This window comes from Leuciscus leuciscus (genome assembly GCF_965113295.1).
Source record: "Leuciscus leuciscus genome assembly, chromosome: 1".
Taxonomy (NCBI): Eukaryota; Metazoa; Chordata; class Actinopteri; order Cypriniformes; family Leuciscidae; genus Leuciscus; species Leuciscus leuciscus.
Window position 1 is genome coordinate 9,434,235 of NC_138725.1, and position 19,906 is coordinate 9,454,140.

A 19,906-nucleotide genomic window follows, 5' to 3' on the forward strand; every position below is an offset into this window, starting at 1 on the left:
GTTCTTTTTGGTGGTTGCTATGGTATTCTGGGTGGTTGCTAGGCGGTTGCTATGATATTTTGGGTGGTTGCTAGGGTCTTTTGGGTGGTTGCTAGGGTGTTCTGAGTGGTTGCTATGGTGTTGCTAGGTGGTTTCTAAGGTATTTTAGATGGTTGCTAGGGTGTTCTGCCTTATTGCTATCGCACACGACTTGCTGTTCGTCTCTTCAGTCGATTTAATCCTGAATCCTGTGGCGAAATGAGCATCTTTTATAGGCAGATGCCCCGCCCCTTCTGGCGGGCTCTGTGCTCAGATCGGCGGGAGGTGCACTGATTTATTTGCGCAGCTCCGCCACTCTGCCATAAGTTCGTGCAGTTCCCACTGACCAGCCAATAGCGTGCGTTTAGTCTCTGCACTGTTATGGCTGTGCAGTAGCACTGCATTATTTTATAAAAATATGTCAGTATTTGGAGAAAAAGGAGTTTTCCCCATAGCGTATAGCTACGCAATACTCGTTCCCTTATCTCAGTAATATGTAGCTACCTGTAAGAATGGGAAGTAAATCTATGGTAAATGGTGTGATTTTAATGATTCTTGAAAATCATGAAATGATGTGATTTTATGATAAATTAAGATTGTATTTCAGTGATTATATGTAATCACTTTTGTGGGAGTTTTTTTCAAAATATTTTACTGTCGCGGACGCACACTTTTAGGATGAAAACTACGTAAAGTTTTATAGGCTACATGATGCCCTTACTGTTCTCTCAGATTTTCCTGACTGATTACTCCTAATATTTCATATAAAGACTGTGATTTATTACTGTTTTGAGGTGTATTTGTGTTCTTAAAAGCATTATTTGAACTATATCCGCATGACCGCATCCATCTACAGGTAAACATTTTGTCTAGTCTTTTCCCTCCTCTCAACGCTTCACTCTCCAGTCCAGCAGGTGGCGGTAAGTCATGCTTTTGTTTTCAAGATTAGTTTACAGCAGACCTGGTCATTGTACGGCCCCCGGGCCACATCAGGCCCTCTGGCTATCCTTGACCGGCCCGCGTGAAGTATTTGGTAAATTAGAGCTGGAGCCCATAACTTTTTTTGTTTGTTCAAAATTTACAAAAATGATATATTGAGCGAGTACATCATGAGTTCATTTTCCAAGCCCTATTTTTGTCTTATCATGAATAACTATGGTACACCTATAATCAGTGTTTATATTCAGACTATTTTAGGCCGGTCGGGTTAACCGCTGCAGTGACATAGACTCGTCATAGACATGAGAGAAGTAGCTCCGGCTGCAATGTTCTTCCGCAAGACACTTGCAGTTCTGTTTATTAACCGCTAGAGTGCCAACAGTTATGGACTGCTGCTTTAAAAGTCAAGGCAACTGATTTTTCTACATAAATTATATTTATTGCTTTTTTTATATAGTTAATGTGATGCTGGTCTTTGAAATACTTGCTTTTTTGTATAAAGTTGTGATGCTAGTTTTTGAAATACAGCAAAAAAAAAAAAGAATCACATTTTCAAAACTGTTTTTGTGAATGTTCATTAAATAGTGATATAATTGTGTGCTCCATATTTTCATTTCATTCATTTGCTGTTTTTTATAAAGAGAAATAATATATTGGGAAGAACTGAGTTAAGTGTGTTGGTTAGTTAAGTTTCTCATGTGGCATCTTGTGGAATTAATTGCCCACCCCTGGTTTACAGCTTGATCTCTGGTGTTATACATCGTGCTTCTGGCTTTATACAAACTGTTGTTAATGTACTTTAAGTCTAGAAATATTTTGAATCGGGTCAATACATGCCTTTAATTTTCCCATTCTCATAGACGTGACTAGAAGTTTTGAATCGAGCAGGAATATCTGGAGTTGCTGCAACTGAACTGAGAAGATCGTGTTTGTTAAAAGAGGAGACTGAGAACTCGAGTGAACCAGAACCCTGGAGAATAAAACACAAGGAACAAGCAGGTTGGTGTCTTTTCTAGATTCATCTTTAATGACTGTTAATCTTTAATAGGCTTTATATTCCTGCAGTAATACTTGTAATTTACTGTAATGAACCTGTGGTCCTTAATAGTGTAATTGTTTCGTACTATTCCTGTAACCTTTTTTTATTTTATGGTAACATTCAATAGTATTCCTGCTAGAAAAATAGTTTGTCCATGATAAACCTGTGATGTTACTTGCATACTAGTCATAAAATGAAAATATAGTACACATGCAAGACAAGGCTTTAGTGGTGACATGTTGATATACAAGGTAAATTGCTACAGTCATTCATGTTCAATTCAATTCAATTCAAATTTATTTGTATAGCGCTTTTCACAATACATATTGTTTCAGAGCAGCTTTACAGAAAGTGCATTTCAGAAATGTACATAGAGAAATACAGTTAGTTAATCATGTATTGATTTAGGGCATAAACATATCGCCAGCGTCGAGTCGTCTCTTCACGGGCGTCGAGTCGGCTCTTCACGGGTGTTGGGGCATCTGTAGTTTCCATGGGAGGCTGGATACAAACTGGAGCTGACGATCTGTATTTATCTCGGGACTAGCGTCCCAAGATAACAACAGAAAAGCAGATGGGAAATAATTAGCGTAGCTGCTGTTCATAATATTAATGCAGCAGATGGGAAATAATTAGCGTAGCTGCTGTTCATAATATTAATGCATTCAATCTGATTCAACTGTAGTATAAAAGGTAAGTATTATGTGAATGCTTGGCTAAAGAGATGCGTCTTTAATCTAGTTTTAAACTAGTTTTAAACTGGGACAGCGAACTATATCAGGAAGACTATTCCAGAGTTTAGGAGCTAAATGTGAAAACGCCCTCCCTTAGTGGACTTAGAGATCCTAGGAATGACCAGAAGCCTCGAATTTAGTGATCTTAAAGAGCGCAATGGATTGTAGGGCGATAGAAGTTCCGTTAAATACAGGGGAGCTAAACCATTTAGGGCTTTATAGGTCAGTAGTAATACTTTGTAATTGATACGGAACTTTATAGGTAACCAGTGTAGAGATGATAGAATTGGTGTTATATGATCATATTTTCTTGATCTAGTAAGAACTCTAGCAGCTGCATTTTGGACTAACTGTAGCTTGTTTATTGAGGATGCAGGACAACCAGCTAATAAGGCATTACAGTAATCTAGTCTCGAGGTCATGAATGCATGAACTAAATTTTCTGCATCAGAAACAGATAACATGTTACGTAGCTTAGCAATGTTTCTAAGGTGGAAAAAGGCTGTTCTTGTAACATATGAAATATGATTTTCAAAAGACAGGTTGCAGTCTAATATAACACCCAGGTCTTTTACTGTAGTGGATAAAGTAACAGGACATCCTTCTAAATTAAAGTTGTATTGTAAGAGGTTTTGTGGGCAGTTTTTTGGACTAATAAGTAATACCTCCGTTTTATCTGAATTTAATAGCAGAAAATTACACGTCATCCAGTATTTTATATCTTTAACACACTCTGTCAATTTAGATAATTTATTATTTTCATCTGGTCGTGATGAAATATATAATTGAGTGTCATCTGCATAACAGTGGAAATTAATTCCATGTTTTCTTATAATATTACCAAGTGGCAGCATATATATTGAGAATCGCAGAGGGCCTAACACAGATCCTTGCGGCACTCCATAGTTTACTGACGTTATCTTCGATTTTTCCCCATTTAAACAGACAAAATGGTAGCGGTCTGATAAGTACGATCTAAACCAGCTTAATGCCTGTCCATGAACACCAGTGTATTTTTGTAGTCGATCTAAGAGTATTTTGTGATCTATAGTGTCGAACGCAGCGCTAAGATCGAGTAAAAAGTCTTGGTCAGAAGCTAGAAGTAAATCATTTGTAATTTTAACGAGCGCAGTTTCAGTGCTATGATGCGGCCTGAATCCTGACTGAAATTTTTCATAGATATCATTTTCTTGCAAGAAAGAGCCCAGTTGAGCAGACACAACTTTTTCTAGTATTTTAGACATAAATGGAAGATTTGAAATCGGTCTGTAATTTGCTAGATTATTATTATCTAATTGTGGTTTCTTAATGAGAGGTTTTATAACTGCCAACTTGAATATTCTTGGAACATGACCTAAAGATAAAGATGAGTTAATAATATTGAGAAGAGGCTCTTCCACTACAGGTAACACTTCTTTCAGTAGTTTAGTGGGTATTGGATCTAATAAACATGTTGTTGTTTTAGATGAAGTGATAAGTTTATTTAGCTCTTCCTGTCCTATAGTAGTAAAGCGGTGTAGTTGTTCTTGAGGGATAATTGAGGCTGAATCATAAGACACCATTAAAGATTGTACATTTACAATTGTGTTTCTGATGCTTTCTATTTTCTCAGTGAAGAAATTCATAAAATCATTACTACTAAACTGTAACGGGATATTTTGCTCAGGTAACGTCTGTTTATTTGTTAGTCTAGCCACAGTGTTAAATAAAAACCTTGGATTATTTTGGTTATTTTCTATTAGTTTGTGGAGGTGCTCAGCCCTGGCCGCTTTTAGGGCCTTTTTATAACGTGACATACTGTTTTTCCACGCGATTCTAAAGACCTCTAAATTAGTTTGTTTCCATTTACGCTCTAAATTACGAGTTTCTCTCTTGATAACATGCATAGCACTGTTGTACCATGGTGCTTTCGTTTTCTCTCTAACCTTTTTTAATCTAATTGGTGCAACGATGTCTAATGTACTAGAGAAAATGGTGCTCATAGTGCTAGTCATTTCCTCTAGTTCATCTGTTTGTTTGGGTTCATTGAGCAACTGAGATAGATTAGGTAAGCTATTTGAGAATCTATCTATAGTGGTTGGAAGGATTGTTCTGCCTGGTCGATAACGTGGCGCAACATGACAAATTTCAGCAGTACGTAGTATGCAAGTGACCATGTAATGGTCAGTGACTTCATCACTTTGCGGTATAATATCTATATCGGTTGGATCGGTTCCATATGATATAATTAAATCGAGTGTATGATTACACTCGATGGGGTGGTGGTGGCGCAATGGATAAGACACATGCCTTTGGTGTGAGAGACCCGGGTTCGAATCCACTGTGAGACACCAATGTGTCCCTGAGCAAGACACTTAACCCCTAGTTGCTCCAGAGGCGTGCGACCTCTGACATATATAGCAATTGTAAGTCGCTTCGGATAAAAGCGTCAGCTAAATGAATAAATGTAAATGTAGATTAAAATGATGAGTTGGTCCGGTAACGTTTTGCTTGACCCCAAAGGAGTTTAATAAATCTTTAAACGCAGCCCCTAACGCATCATTTGTGTTATCTACGTGTATGTTAAAATCTCCAACAATTAATGCTTTATCGACATTGACTAATAGATCTGAGAGAAAGTCTGCAAACTCTTTTAAGAAATCAGCGTAAGGCCCAGGCGGTCTATATACGGTAGCCAAGGCTAGAGATAATAGGGATTTCTTTCTTACATCTAAGAGAGTAACATTTAGCACAAGTACTTCAAACGAATTAAACCTGTGACCTGTTTTCTGGGTAACATTAAGAATATCTTTATAGATTGTTGCAACACCGCCGCCACGACCAATCAGACGGGGCTCATGCTTATAACAGTATCCTGATGGAGTAGACTCATTAAGACCGAAATAATCATTTGGTTTAAGCCAGGTTTCAGTAAGGCAAAGTACATCGAAACTATTATCTGTGACCATTTCATTCATTTATAACCGCCTTAGGTGTGAGTGATCTAATGTTTAGAAGACCTAGCTTTATAAATTGTTTTTGTACACTAATATTGAGATTTTCTGGTTTAATCACAATTAGATTTTTCCTAGATCCTACAGTAGATTTAATGTTTGACCTCACTAAACGAGGAATAGACACAGTTTCAATATAATGTTCTACATTGGTACTTATATCAATTAAGTTTGGACAGCAAAGAGTGTGATTTGGACTTTGACTTACTAGTCATATGGTGTGTAACGCCTTGGAGATGTTGTCCGACAGAAGAGCCGCTCCGATTCTGCTGGGGTGAAGGCCATCAGCGCGGAAGAGCCTAGGTCGCTCCCAGAACAGATTCCAATTATTTACAAAGAGCAGTTTCTGTTCATTACACCATGACATTAGCCATTCATTTAGAGCAAATAATCTACTGAACCTTTCATGTCCTAGTCGGTACGTGGGAAGCGGTCCAGACACGATGATCGTTGTTTCAGGCGATGTGCTGCGTACCGTCTCGATCAGGCTCCTGTAGTCCTTCTTCAGAACCTCCGTCTGCCGCAGCCTGATGTCGTTCGTTCCCGCGTGCAGTACGACAGCTCCGATGCGCTCGTCACCGTTCAGGATCTCGGGGACCTGCGCAGCGACATCAAGAACACGAGCACCAGGAAAGCAGTGAGTGCGCACCTTACCTTTACCTATGGTGGCGTGGACATGCCGGACGATGGAACTGCCGATGATCACAGCGTCGCGTTCCGTCTCGCGTAGAGGGGAGAAGCGGTTCCGTGTGGAGATCTCGAAGACCGGGAGGGGCGGAGTGGTCCTTGCTCTGGTCCGGGCTCGCGACTTCCGCTGTGGAATCACCCAGGGTCCATGGTGTTGAGTCGGTGCCGGAGTGAATGAAACCAGGGATGATCGCGTCCTGGGCAGAGAAACACACGGAGTAGACGAGGTCGGAGTAAAAAGGTTACTACCCACTGACTTGTGAGCATCGGCGCGTGATGTTTCAAGCGCGGATCGCCGATCTCGCAGCTCGGCCTGTCTCTCTAGTAGGTCGCGGATCTGCTTCTCCACGGATTCCAGTTCTAACTGCACAGAATGCAGCTCGAACGTGTCCTCACCTGCACTCAAAGGTAACGTTAGACACACATCCGTTATATTTGCCATTATAGCAGATGTGCTATGATGGCGAATTATAGCTTTCAGTGATACGGGTGTAAATAAGACGATCGATTGGCGCGACCACGCGTGCAATGCTAGCGGTACATGTTATGTGACATCAAATACACTTGTGGTATTACATTTTAACATTTATTCACAACACATACCATGACTGTTCACAGACATCTCTGTACCCTACAAACTAAGGTAAAAGCACAATAACACAAAGAATGAAAGGGCAACTATATATGTATATATGTACATGACACGACAACAGTATTGCACCTGTATGCCCCATCATACAGGATTAACAATGGCACTAATGGCACCATCCATTAGTAAAGGCGTGTCTTTTGGATGAGAAAAGTTTGCAAGAATAGCAGAACACCACTGCAGAAAGTATAAAAGCCACTCTCGTGACACAATGTGACCGTTTAGTAAGTGAGTGTGTAATAAATCATTGGTAAGGGAGCGAGTTGTGCCACCCAGACTGCTATCCTGCCCTACAAAGGCAAAAGACCTTAAGTCGCTAGAGTGTGGAACTGAGAAAAATGACTTTAAAGATTTTTAGTTGTCCCGCCAAATGAATTATAGGTAGGACACTGGAAATCTGGCAAATAGATGTTTTAGTAATGAAAATTATATACATAAAAAATCTTGAGCTCAAACTTGACCTTTGACCACTATTTTAAAGTTACTGTACTCTGCCTTTGTATTGTCAGCAAAAAGTGAGAAGTCATGCCAAGGCAAAAGGCAGTAACTTCCACATTATCAATATTTGGTTGCTGATCACCATTAACAAAATCATTATAGTAACACCTGTATAAAATCTAGTGATCATGGCATTTATGTTGTATGATTTACAATTATTTATAGCCATCTACTAATTGCTATCCTGTGCTTTGGTTACATTCTGATGGCATTATTAATACATTTGACATGACAAAATACCTCCATAGATATATTAGTCCAGCGTCGTCTCGACCGCGTTTAGGGCGGGGCTGAAGGCGCAAGCGAAGTTTTGGCACTCTGCCAGCTATATGCATGAGTGTTTCAACCAGGTCCTGTACCCGAACTGGGTGAGGCGGGGCTTTAGTTCTTGGTTGTATTCATCTGCTACGGCATGTGTAACATTTTTCTGTCAACTCTGCATAATCCTTCGCGATCGATATCGCACGTTTGTCGATGGAGCGGTTTCAGATCATACTAAATGTTCTGATTGCGTTTGTTTAGGACAAAGCTCTGAGGACATCAGAAGTTAGAGGGACTGATGGCAGCTGTACAAAGTACACAGGTACTCATTTTAATTGTAATGGACAGTAAAACAAAGGCAGAACACCGTACAATCTGGTAGGTAGCATTATTTGATAGAACACCGGCACGGTAACTTCATATTGACGCGCGGCTGAACAAAGGCAGAGTACCGTAACTCAATTTGAGAGCGGTAACTGGTGTTACGGTCTTCTGCCTTGGTTTCTTATGGGCTTTTGGAAGTTACTGTTAAGACAACTCATAATTTTATCGAAAAAACAACGGAATTGATTCAAGATACTCATCCACATGATAAAGGAGGTCTTGAATGTGCCAAAAAAATATAAATAACTCATTTTCGACCAAAACTGCCATTTGTGATTATTTGCTGCTGCATGTGTTGCTTAGCAACCTCTTTGGAACTACATTGCTTGGCGGAGGAATAAATGTGTTATAACCACTGATCAATATAATGACTGGATAGCTCATGACGTACTAAACTGCCAGCAGGCAGTGAAGCCACCGCAAGTGTTCGAGCGGCCATCTTACTATTCCCTACCAGCAGAGGGCTCCAGCGCCCGTTTTACAGAGATTGGTAGCTCCGACGGCACTTTTAAGATGACCCGCTGTGCAGCATAAAATGTAAAATGATGTTGACAAAAGGATGTAGAAAAACTGCCCACAGGCTGTAAATCAAGTCCTATAAGTAGTAATTTATATGCACAACTGTCGCTATTCCCTTGTTTTTTTCTCCGAGGCAAGAGTAATGCTTCTTCTTCAAAAAAACAAAAACAAAAAAACACGATAAAACAGTCACCAGTAGCCTATAAGAAACCTCAGAGCAGCAATAATCACAATTAAGTGTCCAACAGCGACACCATTTGACAGCTTTAAGAGAGCTTCGTGCAGAGTCCGTTTACCGTTACTTACATAACCCATACAATTTGTATTATGCATTTCCTGAACATGTACTTGCTAACTAATCAAACACTTTATTTGAACAATCGATCAGTGGTTATAACGTTATATTTTTTTTGTTGCTGCTGTTCATTTTATGAGTAAAATAAATATTAAAACGAATATTTTTATTGAGTAACGGTTTTATAAAAGCGTCTGATGAAAAAGGTGTTTGACGTCTGTCAGCCATCGCGATGGACGATGATATCGTCTATCGGCCCAACCCTAAAATACAATTAGTTAAATCAATTATTTATTGCAGTCTGCAATTTTGGGCCGAAATCTAGGCTGTGATGGGAGAAGTGAAATCAGCAAGTGATTTATTTTTGTGTGTGATAAAAGTCATGAATTTAGAGAGCATGCTAAAATACCATGTAACAACTTTACAAAACAACAATCTCAAAAGTACCATACCAGGGTTTTTCCTGGGTCAAAAATGGTCTTCGGTGGAGGCATAGGCGTAATTTGCGGTTGGGACGGGTGGGACATGTACCCACCACTTTTTTGCCAGGGTCCATTTTGTCCCCACCACTTTTTGCCGCTTTTTTGAAATCAAGTGATCAAAGTGCTTGTTGCCGCTGATATCAGTGGAGCGGATACTGTGTGTTCTCTTGTCTCTTGTCTTCACACGGACCCAAGCTTCAATCTATCGCTTTACACCGTTGCGGAGACTCTCTATTCGTGCACAAACGCGTCCGTGCTTAATATACAACCACTGATGAACATATTCAGTTTTGATGAAAAAAACAACAACTATACGAATGTGGATTAGAACCTGTAACCTCTGACACGCTTGGCAAAAGATCTACCACTGGACCATTAAAGTACACGTTTAAAATAGTCAGATCTATGTATTTATTCAGTATGTATATGTTTTATATACGACAAATCAAACCCAATGTACTATTTAAATCGATTGCTGGACATCATAATGTTATTGTACATATCTGATTTAGCATTGTATCCCATTGTAGCATAATACAATGCAACACGTTTTCATTTTCAACCAAAATTTGATGTCTAAACGATGAAGTTCATGTCCAATTAAATTTCTAGCCGGGGTGAACTGTGAGGTTACACTTGTGATCATATGGAGAGATCACTGTGAGATCAACGTGTTGACTGGGATGTAAATGAAAAAAAATCTGGCCTTTTATTTGTAAAAAAACAAACAAACATTTTAATCTAAACTTGGTGTCACTATTTCTTCATTGTGATCTGAGTTTTTTCTCTGTTTTCTGAGAAGAAGAAAATAAAACGATGAACAATCCTCTGCAAGTTTTTGCAGATTTGCTCAAAACTCACCAGTATTTTATTGTTATATTGTCGGCATCTCTATTTCCTCTGGGTGCTTCGAGTCCTTCCTCCCTGCAAAATAAAAGCATTGACTGACCTCTCGTATGTGTTTTTATCATGATTGCAGATTGTTCCAGATCAGATGAGTGTGAATCATCAGATTGTGTGCGGCTCAAAACTCACCAGCTCTTCTTGCACAGATGATCTGAAGAAGAATCACAGTAGGAGCAGCAAACACTGCGATCTCAACAATAATCACAATCACTGCAGGAAACATGAGAGGAAGAAGAGAAACTGTACATGACTGAAGTCAAGGGTATTCAACTATCAACAGTTATTGATGAAGCTTTTACAGACTGACTGATAGTTTAATGTTATAAAGCTGTCAGTATAAATGAACGTGTCGTACCTCTGTATAATGATCCAGCAGTCACACTGACTTCAGTTTCTCCTGGATCTGTGGATCACGTCTGTTAGTTCAGTTCAACACATAATGCCACATATACACAACATCATCATGAATATCTATGAATGAATAAAGCACCAAATAGATTTATTTTCAGTCAATGGTGATAGTCATTCTCCTCCTGACACCTTGAGATTGAAGTTAGAAGATAATTGTTAAGTGACGTTCTAGCACACTTGCATTTCTAAGTTTGCAGAAACAGTGAAATGTGAAATATCTATTCATTGATGGCATCTAAAAGATACAACGTTTCCTGAATGAAAACATTCAAATGCACAAATATTGAGGAATCCTTCGAGGCTGATGTGTGTGACAGTGATCATGTGATCATGAACCTTGTGTAGAAGCTGCTGCTGTAGTTCGGCTTGATGTCTTCTCAGAGTTTGAGCTTCTGACTGGAGTCAGTGTTGGTGAAGCGACTGGAGCTGCAGAAGATGAATGTTCAGACGCATCATCTGTAGGACATTAACATCATATTTTCATATTGATCATGACATGCAGTTTGTGTTCAAACATCACAGCTTACAGTGGCAGTAGTTGATAAGAGAGATGTTACTGTATCATTTATTCCTGGTTTATATGAGAGTGAAACACAGTTTCTCAGAGCTGCTTCCCATAAACCTTCAGCTTTCCTGAATCAATGACATTATTAAGCCTAATAATTCCTTAAACTGACCTCCTACAGGGGTCATACTAGGCTTTAATAGATTTATGCAATATTTCATGTATGACCCATAGGAGGTCAATATTGGGAATTATATATCCAGACAAAACAGAGGTACTACTTATCGGTTCAAAAAAACGCCCACAAAACCTCTCACAATACAACTTTAACATAGTAGGATGTCCTGTTACTTTATCCTCTACAGTAAAAGACCTGGGTGTTATACTACATTGCAACCTGTCTTTTTAAAATCATATTTCATATGTTACAAGAACAGCCTTTTTCCACCTTAGAAACATTGCTAAGCTACGTAATATGCTATCAGTTTCTGATGCAGAAAAGTTAGCTCATGCATTCATGACATCGAGACTAGATTACTGTAATGCTTTATTAGCTGGTTGTCCTGCATCCTCAATAAACAAGCTACTGTTAGTCCAAAATGCCGCCGCTAGAGTTCTTACTAGATCAAGAAAATATGATCATATAACACAGATTTTATCATCACTGCATTGGTTACCTATAAAGTTCTGTATTAATTACAAGGTATTGCTACTGACTTATAAAGCCCTAAACGGCTTAGCTCCAGTCTATTTAACGGATCTTCTATCGCCCTATAATCCATCGCGCTCTTTAAGATCACTAAATTCAAGGCTTTTGGTCATACCTAGGATATCCAGATCCACCAAAGGAGGGAGAGCATTTTCACATTTAGCTCCAAAACTCTGGAATAGCCTTCCTGATACTGTTCGTTGCTCAGACTCGCTCTCCCAGTTTAAAACTAGATTAAAGTTGCATCTCTTCAGCCAGGCATTCATATAATATTTTTAATCTTACAGTTCAAATTACAATCCGGCCTCTAGTTAATAAACGCCAGAGGAGAACTGGCCCCCGACTGAGCCTGGGTTCTCCCAAGGTTTTTTTTTTCTCCATTGGGTCACCTGATGGAGTTTTAGGACACTATTAGGTCACTTGATGGAGTTTTTCGGTTCCTTGCCACTGTTGCCTTTGGCTTGCTCAGTTGGGGATATTCTGGGGATATCTAATTTGATTTTATCAATAAATTCCACTAGAAACAAACCTTGTTGTATTATTTTAATTTAATACTGTGAAGCTGCTTTGATACAATCTGTATTGTGAAAAGCGCTATACAAATATACTTGACTTGACTTGACTATAAGGATTTTACATACAGTTTATGACTTTGACCACTAATATTTTACAATTGCCAAACGTATGAAGCCATCAGGAAGAGTAGAGCCAATCTGTGAAAGTTTCCACAAATCTGTCAGAAAAGAGTGTTTTCTCACCTGAATACTTGACAGTGAATCTGACTGAGGCCTGGAGTTGATTTCTGTGAGTAAGCTGACATCTCCACTCTCTGTTGTCATCTTCATCCAGGAGTGTTGTAGTCAGAGTGAGGATACAGCGACCTTGAGCTGATGATGATAATAATAATATCTGATATTTGGAGTCTGTCTTCAGATCAACACCAGTCTGATTCACCCACAACAGCTCAACTCCCTCAGAACTGACCCGATCATCACAGGAGAATCCAGGATATGAATACAACTGACAGGAGAGAGTCACAGAGCGGCCTGGACTGATCTCAGTCTGTGAGGATGAAGATGATGATGATGATGGAGACACTAAAACTGAACACAAGACACAAATCACAGCCTCTTCAATCATCATCTGAGTTTAAAGGGATAACCTTTTGTAAATTGAGCACATAATCATAAACTTACCATGAAGAACATGCAGAAAAACACGTGCATCAAGTCCTGGTTGGTGTCTGTCATTCACATATTGTCTGCAGGTGTAAAATCCATAATCTTCTTCTGTGACGTTCTTGATGTTCAGAGAGCAGTCAGACTCCAGACTCAGTCTCTCATGTCTGTCTATTTTATCCTTAACTTTCCCTCCAGCAATCAGTTCAACTGTTGCTGAATGTCTGAAGCTGTTATAGTAGGTCCATGTAGTTTTAGATTTGCAGTCAGAAAGATCTTTATTACAGGACAGAGAGACATTTTCACCAGAACTGATGAACACATGAGTCTCATCCTCTCCACTGGTTCCTGAAACACAGTATATCTCAGTGATCACTATGATATTAATAACTGAAAAAACATAAAACACACCAGCATAAAAAGCAGAAGATTCGAATCATTCAGTCTTTTTCCGGTGTTTGATAGTTAGTGCATTCATTAACATTATGGATAAACCGAATCAAACGCCTCTTTAAGAAGGAATAAGAAATACCCTGACTTTGAAACAAATGTAAATAATATAATATCTTGAACTCTTGATTTCAGCTTTGTCATAAACATTACTGGACGGCACAGGATTAGTTGATCCTCCTCTTCAACCGTAGAAAATACACTAATATAACTTTCCTTAAAAGCTCTTTATCTGTTCTGCTAAATACTAAATAACAATTCAAAACACACAAAGAATATGTGTGGAACAGTTCCCAAAGGAAGGAGCAAAACTCAGGGAAGGTTTGCTGGGATCAGTAGTTCACTCTCCATCCAGACACAGTCGTGATGATCCTGTACTTCTGTTCTCTGACCACACAACATCACTGAGCTGAGCTGAACACTCGTTGTGTGTTTGATAGTAAGTTTATGATCAATCATGAGCTGAGTTTGGGAAGTAGTTAACAGTGAATGTGATCATGATTAGGGCCCTCTCAAGTAAAAGTCATGACAAAATAATGCATTAAAGGTGCATTAAGCAAGTCTCTGAGTTTTTGCAGAACTATGCCCCCTCTGGCGGCAAGCGAAACTGCAACCAGAGGTGTGCACGCTCACGGACAAAAGTTTTCTTTTTTTTATCTTACGTGGAGTTTGCGTTGGTGTTTGAAATGAACTATAAGCAGGTCTCTTACAATCCATCTTCTACGGAGAATGCCGGCGAATACACAAACCTGCCAGGCATAGCTATGTGAGCGTGCCGTGAACGCGCATGACGTCACGCCCAGTCTAAAATTCCGGCCCGAATCCCTCTTATTTATTTTACTTTACAGGATTATAAAGACAATCTCAGTGATCAGAGAAGGGCTCATTCAGCCCATCAGGCAATTGTTTAAGCATGTATGGGTTAGAAAACGGGTATTTTTAACATGAAAAGTTGCTTAATGCACCTTTAACAAATCATTTAATAAAATACGATTAAACATGCCCTAGGAGAATATTTGTATTCCTTTACACCACCAGTACAACAAAACAAACAAACAAAACAAAAGATAAAGGTTATTTGTAGTTCTTTTACTCACAGCGCAGTCACTGTGTGCTCATACTATGATCTCGATATCCATGTTGTTAACAGCGCTATATAAATGAAGGTGACTAGACTTGACTTGACGATATGAGCTCATCCCAGATAGAAATGGTGTTGTTCTATGAATGTTTTGAGAGCATTATGTTTTGTTCTTGTAATGTTTTCTGTAGATAATTGTATTTTTGTTACCAGAATGTTCTCCTAAAAGGAAGGATAACACTCTCTAAACATTCTTCTTACACAGTTTTAGCGGGAAGTTTCCCAGCAGACACAGGACTGAACCATCTTTTCCTCATATGTCTCTAGTTTATTGTTTACACTCAGTGCATTTGGGGTCAATATGACATTTAATATATAAAAAATGTATAGAGTGATTGTTTTATTTTTTTTAATTTTTAATAAAAAAAAAAATTAATAATACACGTATTATATCATTGTTTTGGTTTACTTCTCATCTATACATTAATGCTATGTTTTGGGAGATTTGAAGTACTTTTGTACCTATTTACTGCAAAATACATCAGCTACACCATTAGCATGCATATGAAATATTACCTTTTTTATGAAAAACAACAACAACACATTAGTGATGATCTAAATTAATTATATTCTGGATATTGATCTAGGTGTGAGATGCATAATTCTTCCATCTGATGGTTGGATTTTTGTTTTTGCAGATAATATAGTTTTGCCAAAAAGTGTAATTACCGTACACTTCCAGCAGAGGCTCAATAGAGATCCATTCAGCTTTTGTTATGAATATATATATATATATATATATATATATATATATATATATATATATATATATATATATATATATATATATATATTTAAACATTTTAAAATACATTAAATCAGTATTTCTTTGTTATTTGAGGTCTTTTGAATAAGTGTCTTATTATATCTCAAATTGTGACTAAAGTGGTGTGACATTTAGGTGTTGTTGTTCTGATGACATTGTCTGCGGCTGTGCTAGCGTTAGAATGCTTGAAAAGGATAAGTCAAACTAACTTTATTCACAATAGGAGATATAATATTTTAAGTTAAACAACACAACAGCATTATAATAGCCTACACAAAACTAACAGGGCACTTTTAAGTTAATAATAAAAAAAAAATACTTACCAAAATGTGTTTTAATCTATTAGTCTCGCTAATAGATTAGTCTCTTTAATCTATAGTCAGTTATTTTTTTAGATTTTTTTTTTTTTCAGTAAGCTTCCGGGATGCTGTAGATAGTTCCATAGATATCATATAATAAAGGATTATATTTGGATATATGGATATCTATAGGCTTGTTCGACTTGAACCGGCGCTGCACAGACCGATCGGTGAATGACATCAAAGTACCGCAAGAGCGAATAGAAAGTAGCTCCTTATGCTTTTGAATTGCTCTCGCGGTACTTTGATGTCATAAACCGATCGGTCTGTGCAGCGCCGGTTCAAGTCGAACAAGCCTTATAGTTCTACAAGACGGGCTTTGGTTCTACTAGCGATTTGATTGGAGATCAACAGCCAATCACAATTGACCTTTCATTTTCCGATTGGTTGATTTTGTGGCACACTTGTAACGCTGTTGCAAGTTGAGCGAGCGTGTGTGTCAAGAGTTGAGCGCGCACAGAATTAAGAGGTTGAGAGAGAGAGAGAGAGAGAGAGGGACTTGACAGGAGCGCAGAGAATAAGTTTGTGAGAGAGCACCTGAGTAAACTGCGTGAGAGGGGTCATTATTGCATGTTAATATTGATAATAGCAAACAAGCAAATACATTTATTGAGCACGGAATCGTTTTTTCTTTGCTCAAACGGATTTTTTTTTTGCGATTGTTAATTTCTGTTCAAAATATAATGTAATGTGCTTGCAAAATATAGTTCTCTGTGCTCAAAACTTATAATTACGCGCTCAGGATTGAGGCACACATATAACGCCATACACCTGTGGCTGCGGTAAGTGTTCCGTTATGTTTTTAGATGACTAGCCTGCTGTTACAGTGCCATTAGCTAGATGTAATGTAACCTTACTGACACTATTACATGAATAGGGTGCTCACTACTATTACAGTTGTTCCCGGGCTCCATGTATCCCCTGTAATGTTAGTTTTGTGTTGTCACAAACGCGCTCTATCGCCCCAGTAGCAGCTAACAAATAAGCGGCGCTAAAGGTAACTTTCAGGACTGTAGCCTTCAACTTGCTAATGAATTGGAGGGGGGGATGGGCAGTTTTCATTTTTGAGAAACAGTGACCTTGTTTGTGAAATAGTAGGCTACTCCCGTTCTGATTCTCCCCTCGACCTCAGTCTATTCGGCATCTTGTCTATCAGCTTCCAAAGTTTGTAACTCCTCGTCTGTGCATTCTGGCTCAAAACGATATGGTTCTGGATCTTGGTTTGATACCAAATAAAAATCCTCTGACAATTCCTCAAAGTCAGCCATGATCACGAATCACGTTTGCTACTAGCTAGTTAGTCACGTTGGTTTTGTTGACGGAACGGCGCTTCTCGGGTGCTGCGCTAATCACTCCGCCCAAGTAGCAGTGCTTCGCCTTCTGAGAAAATAGTTCCCAGTATTTAAACATTTCAAAAATGGCTGTGTCTCATATGACCTTGTTATTTGTACACACTGTGACTATACAAATCACAACATATAAATAGGAAAATGTTGGCGTTATTTTGTCACTTATTGGGATTAGTATGCTAGCTGTAGCCATTTACATCCAGTCTTTGTGCTAAGCTAGGCTAGCGGTGGGTGCGTCAGACAGAGTTACGGCACGCACAGAGATGAAAAAGGTATGTATGGACTTATCTAACTCTGGGGGATACTGTGAATAAGCTAAAGTCCCAAAAAGTCGAAGTGTTCCTTTAAAAAACTGACTACATGCTTGTTTATAAGAAAGTTTGGGAATTATTAACTCATTTATGTGTCCAGCGCTGTCACATCACGTCAGGTGTCAAAAGAACGAAAGACTCAGAAGAATCAGACCCAAAGACTCAAGAGATGAACTAATCATTTCTCTTTCCGGTACAGAACCCACAGGACTTTGCGAATGCGCGGTCGACACAAAATGAACAAATCACTCTCTGAGACAACTCAGTAGTCCTGAGTCATATTAAAGATTTGTTCGAAATAAACGAATCGTTCGTGACCCATCACTAGAATACATTTACTTTTACTGTTCTTGCCATAACAAACAGTTCCAGCAGCCAGAGAAAAACTAACATTAAAGGGTAATTCTCACTAAAATGCAACTTAGGGTCTTTTTGTTAATCTACCCGAGGCCAACTTTAGTTTAAAAGCATAATTAGAATGGAAACGGCACTTTTAAGTTTGACCGTATTTTCATTTTCGGTCAAATTGCCTTTTGAATGGGAGTGCTTGGGGCACTTCTATGATAGCATCAAAAATGGCTATTTTAAAACACTAAGAAGACTCGACACAACATGAAACTTGGCTGGAAGTATCACCAGCGGCTCTACACATGAACTCCAGCATTGAGAACATTGCTTGTGTACACAGAGTTTACTAGCAAGAAAGGTTTTGAACAACTCACTGTAGCTGTGTCCGCCGGCATTCTGACATTAAAAAATAGTCGATAGTTCTTAGGGCTCTCTCTCTTTACTTCCTCTTTTCTCTCTCTCTCTCTCTCTCTCTCTCTCTCTCTCTCTCTCTCTCTCTCTCTCTCTCTCTCTCTCTACTTCCTCTTTTCTCTCTCTCTCTCTATCTTTCTCTGGAAACATTTACATGCTGGCTAAGATTAATGGTATAAGTTATCGTCATCTCATACATCTATTTTGTAACTATTTTAAGTATAACTATAACCATATTTTGTCATTAAACCTTTAAACCATTAAACTGACAACTTTTCTTTAGTCATTCGGCAGTGTTGCAGCTTGAACCTCTGCAGGAAATCCACCCTTACAATCTGAATATGAAGATAATTCTTCATCATCAGATGTTTGAGTGGCACTATGTCCAGTATCCGGAATAATACAGTATGATTTGTGTTTATCAATACGCAACTCCTACATCACAACGTGAATGTGTGCAAGAATAAACTGAGCATGTTCAAATGAACTCTTTCCAGACTAATTCCACTAAATGTCTTTAGAGAAAATACAGATTTCTTTACCTGTGAGAAGTGAAGAGAGAATGATCAGTCCCAGCAGACACAGATCACACTTATCAGCCATTTTGTGTTTCTGTCAGTCTTTCTCTTCATTATATATAGTTACAGCTCTTTCTCTTCATTATATATAGTTACAGCTCCTCCTTTAAACATCATCAGCTCCTCCTGTGGTTGGTTACTTCCTGTGATCTCATCAACGGAGTGTTTAGTCCTGACTCTATGACACAGCTGAAGAAGCGATCAGAAAGATCTCTGGTGTAAAACTGTGTTGACTTTGAAAAGCTCTGGATCAGGAAGTGAGCTGAACTGTACAGTGCTATCCAGAAATATTTATCCTCTCATTAGCTACGTTTCCATCAACCTGTTTTTATGGGCATTAGAAACGAGTAATGAAAAAGAAGCGATCAGAAAGATCTCTGGTCTAAAACTGTGTTGACTCTGTGAAACGAGTAATGGAAATGTCAAATTTCAAATAAAAATCCCTTAATTTGCAAAACAGTTTTCACGCTCGCTTGAGGTGGTTTTTGACTTATGAATCAGAGGGCCCTATCTTGCTCCCAGCGCTATTGACTTTGTACACAGACGCATGTATCATTCCTATTTTGCAGCGGACTTTTCACTCGACAGACGCATGTCGGTAAATTAGGGAATGAACTTGCACTCCTGGGGGCGGTTCAGCAAAAACCGCCCAAACCACACCTATGAATAATGAAGCTACTTCAGACCAACCCATTTTAGATTTGCGTCGGGCGCAAGAGTAATTTATCCCGCCGGTATAATAGCAACAGCGCCCAAGACCCGCCCACAAAGTTACTTGCATTTCGTGTTTGAAACTTGCGTTTCAGATTGTTAAAGTAGGGCCCAAAGAGTTATAGTTCCCCTTCTATGTTTTTTCGAATATTCCCTTTCATGCAGTGTGTAATATAGCTGTTTGTGAATGTAAACGTTCTGCAAAGTTTTAAATTTGAAAATGCACAATTATTAAAGTTATCGCCTCCCAAAAGAAAGAATCGGCTCTGAACCGC

The 19,906-nt window shown here is 38.8% G+C and overlaps 3 protein-coding genes across 5 annotated transcripts in view; 1 reads left to right on the forward strand and 2 right to left on the reverse strand.

The window, feature by feature from the left end:
* LOC309508306 (uncharacterized protein) overlaps positions 1–6,852 on the reverse strand; it is a gene marked incomplete at its 5' end in the record, with an annotated part of 35,160 nt that extends 28,308 nt beyond the window's left edge. Inside the window, one exon of the mRNA XM_082182862.1 lies at positions 5,695–6,852. Within this exon, the coding sequence (XP_082038988.1) occupies positions 5,935–6,852 (918 nt within the window). The 3' untranslated portion in view covers positions 5,695–5,934. The remainder of the gene's footprint in view (positions 1–5,694) is intronic.
* LOC309488467 (uncharacterized protein) overlaps positions 1–19,906 on the forward strand; it is a 145,192-nt gene that overhangs the window by 82,091 nt on the left and 43,195 nt on the right. The gene's annotated exons all lie outside the window — the stretch shown is intronic.
* LOC309492441 (uncharacterized protein) lies at positions 10,183–18,955 on the reverse strand. Of its 3 annotated transcripts, none has more exons than XM_082161420.1 (8): positions 18,885–18,955; positions 13,226–13,555; positions 12,788–13,132; positions 11,152–11,241; positions 10,760–10,807; positions 10,534–10,614; positions 10,360–10,422; positions 10,183–10,292 (listed from the first exon to the last, which is right to left on the reverse strand). In XM_082161420.1, exons 1-7 carry the CDS (start codon positions 18,943–18,945, stop codon positions 10,373–10,375), a joined length of 1,005 nt encoding a protein of 334 aa, XP_082017546.1. In that variant the 5' UTR covers positions 18,946–18,955; the 3' UTR covers positions 10,183–10,292; positions 10,360–10,372. The 3 variants fall into 3 exon arrangements, 2 of the variants coding, with proteins under 2 accessions (XP_082017546.1, XP_082017545.1); XM_082161419.1 differs by having other exon boundaries at positions 11,152–11,271; XR_014203538.1 differs by lacking the exons at positions 10,183–10,292; positions 10,360–10,422 and having other exon boundaries at positions 10,568–10,614; positions 10,760–10,798; positions 11,131–11,271.